The 8,623-nt window shown below is 39.8% G+C and overlaps 1 protein-coding gene across 1 annotated transcript; it reads left to right on the top strand.

Moving 5' to 3' along the window:
- Window positions 1–6,359: 6,359 nt before the first annotated feature.
- LOC9642757 (cytochrome P450 71A1) lies at window positions 6,360–7,923 on the top strand. The gene is made up of 3 exons (XM_024675930.1): window positions 6,360–7,208; window positions 7,263–7,514; window positions 7,579–7,923. Exons 1-3 carry the CDS (start codon window positions 6,360–6,362, stop codon window positions 7,921–7,923), a joined length of 1,446 nt encoding a protein of 481 aa, XP_024531698.1.
- The last annotated feature ends 700 nt before the right edge of the window (window positions 7,924–8,623 follow it).

The following is an 8,623-nucleotide window of genomic DNA, read 5'->3' as shown; positions in this document are numbered from 1 at the left end:
GAAGGGCAGCCGGATTTCAGATTACAATGGCAAGTCCATTTCAGTGACAGGTGGCTCTAACCTTTTAGTTGATCCTGAATTAGAAGATGTCTCATGGCTGTGTGAATGGATGGTTGCTAGCTACAACACAACCATATTTGTCCATGTGACCAACTCTTCTTCTAAAGCAGTGATTTCTGGTACAAAGACAGTATCTGAGATGTTGTCTATCAACCTGAAGGTTTCTGAGTTCTCTGCTATTTTTCGTGTTATTGTGTTAGTGAAAGAATTCCAGACTGGTGACTTCTATTACCCAGCATGCATGAAGGTTGTCAATGGAAGGCAATGTGCCAAGAAGGTTACTCAGGTTTCGGAAAGTATGTGGCAATGCAACTCTTGTGACACTGATTCTGGAGATATTCACCTCAAATATGCACTACACTTGTGTATTCTGGATAGCACTGGACATATATGGGCAGTTGCATTTGATGATGCTAATGAAATTGTAGAGATGCCTGCATGTAAGCTGGCTGCACTACAAGATGATGATTATACTGTTTTTTTGACCGTAATGGATTCTATTGGATCAAAGATGTACAATCTGAAGATTCGTTGCAAGCTTGAGAGCTACAGAGATACCAAAAAATAATAGTTGGACTTCACACTAAAAAGAAAAAATGTGCGAGAAAACAAAAAGTATGTTTTATTTCTTTCTACTATTGTTTTATAATGTGTTGTGTGTGGTATCAGGTTTCTAAGTATAAGCCAAGTTGGAGCTTTCAAATCTAATATTGTGTAGAAGTTGATGAATGATTAAAACAATTTGTAATAATGTAATTAGTTACAAATTGTTTAAATTTACTAAGTATTGGCAAACATTGCTACAGAATAGATTTAATAAATATATTTTTTCTTACATATAAATATGTGAATTAATAAATAATTTTAAATATTAAATGATAATATTATCACTAATGTATAATTTTAATACTATAATATTATATTATCACTAAAATTATCAATACTGTAATAAAAATATAATAATATGCATATATCTTAATAATATAACTTGAATTTTAGTACATAGACTTTTTTTTTTCTAAAACTACGAGTCTATGATATAGATCATACCAAATATGGTAAGTCATATAGAGCAAAAATACAAAATAATAATCACTACAGCTGCCACCATGAGCATTTATATACATGTATGATCTTTTAAAGCTTTAGCTTCTTCCTCTTACAGAATATCAAGTTTCTACATTTTTACTCATGCAGCCATTCATATTAAACCCATCCTTAAGAGTGGGATCTCATAATGAGTATTCCACTTATAGAAGATCAAAGATACAATGTTATGAGTTTTGTTTATTATGTTATGATGTGTGTTGGTGATAGAGTCAATTGTAGAAGGAATTTTTAATATAAATATTATATTATGTTTACCCATATATTTTATAATTATGATTATGTTAAAAATTATAATTATGATTATAACTCTTGTGTAAAATAATTTTTTATTAGTAATCTTATGGTACTTAATAATACAAACATAAATAAAATTAAACTTATTGAGTTGTCAAATGGCTAAGATATAGTCTAAGATTTATATTTTATCATAAAATTTTCTAACACTTAATCCTACATTGCATTTATACATGAAAAACAACTGCAATTTAATTATATTAGACCTATCTATATAACATTCATGAATTTTCTGATATATTATAATTATAGCATAAAGAAAAGATTACATATCATCAAACCCTACTTTACCCCAGCATAGAGTAAAACATTACCATTCATTTATCATAATAAAATTTCAGCATTCATAACAGTGTTATAAAGCCTTAATTTTAAATATATATACATGAATATAGAGAGATAATAATCTTATTTCAGATTAGCATTCTGTCTATATAAAAATATTGACAAAAATAATGTTTATATTAAATAATAGAATACTTCTAATTTTAAATATTACTGTCAAAATGCATAAATATAAATATTAGGTAAAAAGGGAATATTAAAGATAAATATGTAAAATATTAAAAGTTCTTGAAAGAAAAATAACACATTAACCTAACATCTTTGACTTAGTATCATGCAATTCCAAAACTTTCAGTTTGAAATGAGGAAAAGATGAATTCCTGAATTCCATAATAATATTTATATTTTTATAAGTTTAAAAGATTTTTGTAGTTTAGGTGAGTTTATATATATATATATATATATATATATATATATATATATATATATATATATATATATATATATATATATCTGTGTGTGTGTGTGTGTGTGTATGTATGTATGTATTTTAGTCTACTTAATTAATACTTACTTTCTTAAGAGGAAAAATTGTAAAGTTGAATGAATCATCAAGTAATAATATTTTTTATCAATTGTATAGAAATTTCAAATAAAAGAAAACATTATTTATCAAACCTCAATTTCTAAATGACTCATCTGGCCATAGGATTCTGCAGTGAGCAATTCCATTTATAAAAGATCCAAAACTTTACTAAACAATCAGTTTTAAATATGATATAATGTAATGAGTTTTATTTATTATGTTATGATGTGTGTTGTTGATAGATTCAATTTTAGAAAGGATTTTTAATATAAATATTATGTTAAATTTAAATATATATCTTATAATTATGATTATGTTAAAAATTACAATTACACTTACAACTCTTTGAAATTAATAAAATATCAGAAATAAACATGATGCTCCCAGCATAGCTGGGACTTTTGCTAGTACTCCCTTATTTAAACGTGCTATTGGCATATGGCATCCAGCGTTTTTTATTCCATTTTTAGAATATTATTTCTGAATATACTTATAATCTAACGGTTCAAATTCAAAAACTTCAAATAGATGGCATAGATCAAGTGCCAAAGGGGTGACTCTTCAATTTTTTAATGACGATCCAAATCAACAGAAAAAATTTAGGGCGATTGGGCAGATTGTGAGCTCTCTCTCTCTCTCTCTCTCTCTCTCTCTCTCTCTCTCTCTCTCTCTCTCTCTCTCTCTCTCTCTCTCTCTCTCTCTCTCTCTCTCTCTCTCTCTCTCTCTCTCTCTCTCTGTGCTGAAATTTTCTATTTGCTGCGTTTGATCGGACTGGCTGGGGACTAACGAGCCGGCCGTGCAAAAAAAGTGGCCGTGACAAAGATGGTCTTCCCAATCCTCACGAGCACCAGTCCCAAGTGAGTGTTCTATTCATCATCGTCTAGAAAAAAAATTGAGTTTTTTCTGTTGTTCTTGCTTGTTTGATTTCTCTGATTAGAGCTCGCAGGTGGATTTGCTGCTGAGCTTTTGCCAGCAACTAAAATTCTCATCGGTTGTGCTTGTTGGTCATGACGACGGTGAATTGCTCCCTCTTATAGCAGCTGCCAAGATCTTGAAATCTCTAAGCTCAACACAGGTAAGCTCCAAGCCACTATAGTTGGATCATTTCATGGATTTTCATTTCTATGATGAAGGTGGTGATCAAAGATGTGGTTTTGATCGTGGTGAGCTCCTCCAGAGAGGTGATATCGCCATTTGCTCGAGTTTTGCTCCACACTTCTTTGGGACGGCACATACTCCGGCCATTGCTGTGCCCGGAGATGGCGAGTCGCCATGCCTGGCACGATGCTTCCAAGCTCACCTCCAAAATGATGGAACTTTACAAGGTATGAGGAAAAATTCGAACTTGATCAAAAGAAATCCATGATTTTCCGTGTATACATACGTATCTTTTCTATCTTGTTGTGATGTCTAGGCCATTTTCTTCTCACAAACTTGCTACTGGACAAAATTAAGGAGACCGCTAAGGAAAGTGTTTGTCAATCTCTCCTCTGTCGCGCATATCGCCTCTTACAGCGGTGGAATCCAGTTCTCACACCTTAATGACTAAACCTGTACGCCAAACAACTCTCTTTTCTTGTGAGCTTACATTCTTCCTTTTTTCTTCCAAAAGGTACTCCGACACTAGAGCATACTGTCAATCCAAGCTCGCGAACTTTTTCCATGCCAAAGAACTGGCAATAAGATTCAAGGTATTCGTCTAATGCTTTTTCTGTCAGGTAAGTAGTCTAAAAGGTTTGATCCTCGCTAGATCTCTTAATTTCTTATCGACATGTATGAAAGCTTGAAGAAGCTGGCTACACGATCCCAGCCAAGACCCACGGCTGCCCGGGGATGAATTTGGGGATGACTGCTGTTCATTTCGTTCTTGCCAATCTTCTCTACAGATTCAACTGGACAACACCGGATGGTAAAGAGGTTCACGCTCATGCGGGCTCACGCTCGTCCACTTGCATTGGTTCCACTTCTCCGCAAGTAATGAAACATATTGACTGGAATAAACGAAGACACTTTAGAATAGAAGCCCATTGTACCAGGATACATGGCAGATTGGGAGCTTCCAATCTAACCTTGGCACAAAGTAAGAGCAGCCTACAATTTTCAGGCAATTATCTCAAAAAATCTTCCTCTCTCAAGAGGGATACCAGGCCGCCATTTTTTTGTCATTGCAGTCCAGTTAACATATGCTTAACTAAACATTTACATTCAAAATTTATTTGAATATTCTAGGAATTTTACCATTAATATGCACTAAACTAAGTGCAACAAATTTGTTTCTCTATGTCCATCTTTTCGCACATGTATGACTCATGGAGACATGGAAGGAGCTCCTGCAGAAGTTTTCATGGAGGTGGAGCCGAATAACACTGGAATGCTGGAGTTTTTTAGCCCAGAGCTTCTCAGTTTGGAAGAACAAGAAGCAAAGGCTAGTGAGCTAAAGCAAGATGCGTGCTTGGAGCAAAGCTCCAGCACAAAAGAAGCTGATATGCAACCGGCGAGCACTGAAATCGCAGCACCAGATGAACCAGTTCGTGGGAAGGCGAACTTAGACGCCAAAGAAGAAGAAAGTGAAGAAATGGAAGAGAACTTGGAGTAACACAGGCAAACAACAACGAGAAGGCAAATCAGCTGGCTTAGAAGCAGAAGATGACATGGAAGACCAGCATCCGGATGGTCCAGGCGATCCACTGCTTCGCTCATGGGATTCACAGTCTCACAATCGCCAGGCATGCCGGACCAGGCTGCCAGGGATTCAAGGTATCAAGGGGTACAGCAACTAGACGAGTGCTCCTCACTCACAGAAACTCGTGAAGACCATCTGGGTGAAGAGCCTCAAAATGGCAATGCTAATCAACGGCCGAGGGAGGCTTTGCGAGAGATAGACGAAGAATTTCGGGGATTCGTTCATGGAGATCTCTCTGTAGCTTTGGCAAGGCGGCTGCTGTGGCTGACGGTGATGGCGTAACGATTTGAGGGAAGCTGTGATCGTGGACTCCCATGTTAAGAAGGTTGGATTGGAAACTTTCATTTCTTTCTTCGTCTTTTATTGAGACTTGGTATTGCTACGCAATTAAAATTATGCCAGAGTAAATTCAACTAAAATTACTCAATTAAAAGTAAATGCAACATGGAATCCACAATATTTAATGGGCCAACTTCTGTGAATTTTGTGATTTATGAGCTGTGAGACAAAGGACGTTCGTCCTTACACAAATTTCATGCATGAGCACACAGAAAATTGTGAAATGTACAAATTCTAAACCTAAAATCAGTCTCTAATGCTGTTCCTCAATTAACTAAAGTGTCACTGTACAGTAAAATCACTAAAGGCAGATTTAAGTTGATGAGGATATAATTTGGGAGTTTGAAGTTTAATGTAATAATCCGTGCAAAGAGGTTCAAAAGCATCTTTCCAGCATCTAGGGCGAGATCATGTTTACATTTTTCGGAGGAATATGATGCAAGTCCGGAGGGGTAGCCAGTTAAAACTCGTTCTGATTTGCAACGTGGAGGCCCTCTTGGCCAAAGGATTGAATAATGTGGCGAGACAGCGTGGCTGAGCCAAAAGAAATTCCAAGTATGAATACATGTTCTTTGGGAGCTCTTGGAGAGCTTGCCGCGGAAGGGCAATTTTCCCTCCCCAAGGGCATCGATCTTGCTCAGTGGTGCTTGAGCAAAGCCTTGGCTGCGTTCTTGGATAAAATGGAAGCGTGAGGATGATTCAAGGGATCATCCATGGTTTCAGCTCGTTGGAAGCTTTGGCTGGCGGCTGGGGAGTGATAGAGCAAGCCCTGGCTATGGGGCGGGGCGACAAGGAAAAGATCTCCATCCCTGAGCGAACCAGGAGATGATCCGGCGCCACATCATCAATTTCTTTTTGCCACGCGGGCCTAAATCAGAAAACTAACGTGTTTATTTTTTAGAAAGGTTGTTTCTCAAGGAAGGGCTTCCAGTTTATAGAAGTTTCCATGCGTCATCCACCATTTGAAGTGTTTATAAGGACACACTACATTTCCAAACTTCCATGGAGCACATCACAGCTTTTTTCGCCTTCTTGGCTTCTTTCTTCTTGGTGATCTTCTACTATGATCGATCTAATTCACGCAGCTCCCATGTCATGCCTCCAAGCCCCCGGGCCTTTCCAATCCTCGGCCACATTCCACTCCTGGCTAGCAATTCCCGCGGGCCGCATCTCATCCTCTTCGATCTCGCCAAGAAGCTCGGCCCGATCTTCTACCTCCGCCTGGGCTACACCCCCACGATCGTCATCTCGTCAGCCAAGATCACCCAAGAGATCCTCAAGTCCCACGACAGGACCTTCTCCTCGCGGCCATCGCTCACGTTTGCCGAGGCGATCCTCCCAGACGATCTCATCTTCGCGCGCTATGGCGCGAGATGGAGGGAGCTCCGCAAGATCTGCACGCTCGAGCTCTTCACCGCGCGCCGCGTGGGGAGCTTTGCGGCAGTGAGACAAGCGGAGATGGAGAAGTTCCTGGCGATGCTCTCCCAGAATCTAGGAAGAACGGTGAACATAACCCAGGAGGTCACCGTCCTCACCTTGGAGATCATGCAAACGCTCGTGTTTGGGACGAGCCGGACCTTCGGTGCCAACGATTTCGTCCGCTTGGTCCACCAGGGGAACGAGCTGGGCGGGAGGCTACACATCGGCGATTACGTCCCATGGCTTAAATGGATGGATCTCTCGCTGCCCAAGCTGAGAACCTTAGCAACCAAATTCCATGCCTTGCTTCAAGCACACATTGAAGAGCACCGATCCTCCATAGCCAAGCAAGGACATGGCGGCGAGAGCTTCCTGGACGTCTTGCTCTCCCTCGACAACATGTCAGACCTTACCATCCGGTGCCTCATGCTGGTAAGACTGGGGGTTGACTTGAGTGTTGACTAACTCGCTGGCCGCTCTTGCTAGGATGCTGTGAGTGCAGGGCTGGACACGACTGCCACAGCGATAGGATGGGCTCTCACGGAGCTACTTCTTCATCCACAAATCTTGGCAAAAGCCCAGAAGGAATTGGACGACGTGATCCCTGCTAGTAGCGCCATGGTGAGCGAGGCCGACATTCCCAAGCTCAAGTACCTCGGCGCGATTGTCAAGGAGACCCTGCGCAAGCACCCTCCGGCGCCACTCATGGTTCCACGCGAATCCACCGCCGAGTGTAAGGTAAGTAGTCTAAAAGGTTTGATCCTCGCTAGATCTCTGAATTTGTTATCAACGTGTATGAAAGCTTGAAGAAGCTGGCTACACGATCCCAGCCAAGACCCAAGTGTTGATCAACCTCTACGCCATCGGCCGGGATCCAAACATCTGGGAGAACCCTCTGGAGTTCATCCCGGAGAGGATGAGCAGCGAATTCAATGCGGCCACGGAACTCATGACGTTTGGCTTTGGCCGGCGATCCTGCCCGGGGATGAACTTGGGGTTGACTGCTGTTCATCTCGTTCTCGCCAATCTTCTCTACAGGTTCAACTGGACAACACCGGATGGTAAAGAGGTGGACGTGGGCGAGGGGGTCGGGTTCACGCTCATGCGGGCTCGTCCACTTGCATTGGTTCCACTTCTCCGCAAGTAGTCAAACATATTGACTAGAATATTAATTTTGCTTTGTGCGAAGGTTAGATTGGAAGCTCCCAATCTGCCATGATCCTGGTCCAATGGGCTTCGGTTCAGTTCTATTCACAGTTTTCAGGCAATTATCTCAAAAGATCTACCAGGGCAAAGATCTTGATTTCTTCCTCTCTCTAATCTGTTCCGGTCTTGCTTTGCACAAGCTTTGTTTCCCATTTTTGGGCTCCAACATGTCAAACAACATGTAAATGAATGGATATATTCAGAATATACTAGCAATGAATCCAGCTATGCTGGTCTACACAAAATTAAATCTTCAAAGATGTTTTTTGGATTTCAAACTGTTCATGGTTGCAAATTTATTTAAAACAAGAACAATGCACCAAGTTCCTTCTTTTATTACCATTAGCATTTCCCTTCCTGCTTTACTTGCACTAACTTCTTATAGCTCTTATTTGAATTTCTCTTTAAGACAAATTAGTTTGTCAAGAGGTAAACCATTACAAGGAAATTGCTCACATTTTTACACTTTACTGCTTTGTCCAGTTCTAAATTTCTTTAGCAGTGATGCCACATAACATCATCAGCTCACTCTAAACAATAATGCCTTGGCAATAGTTAAGTCCTTACGATTAACTTTTGCATTTCTGCTCAGAATAGATAGACAAGTATTGCTAGAGGCTACCTTGGCCATATTGATGGAT

The sequence above is a fragment of the Selaginella moellendorffii genome, unplaced genomic scaffold (genome assembly GCF_000143415.4).
Source record: "Selaginella moellendorffii unplaced genomic scaffold, v1.0 SELMOscaffold_16, whole genome shotgun sequence".
NCBI lineage: Eukaryota > Viridiplantae > Streptophyta > Lycopodiopsida > Selaginellales > Selaginellaceae > Selaginella > Selaginella moellendorffii.
Note: the sequence above shows the minus strand (reverse complement) of the source record. Positions and strands in the feature narration are given on the sequence as shown.

What these genes read in the sequence shown, in the direction of transcription:
- LOC9642757 (XM_024675930.1), top strand. Translation starts at nt 6,360, where the DNA reads ATGGAGCACATCACAGCTTTTTTCGCCTTCTTGGCTTCTTTCTTCTTG. An exon ending in CCATCCGGTGCCTCATGCTG is followed by an intron (nt 7,209 to 7,262) that starts GTAAGACTGGGG and finishes CGCTCTTGCTAG; the next exon opens with GATGCTGTGAGTGCAGGGCT. An exon ending in AATCCACCGCCGAGTGTAAG is followed by an intron (nt 7,515 to 7,578) that starts GTAAGTAGTCTA and finishes CGTGTATGAAAG; the next exon opens with CTTGAAGAAGCTGGCTACAC.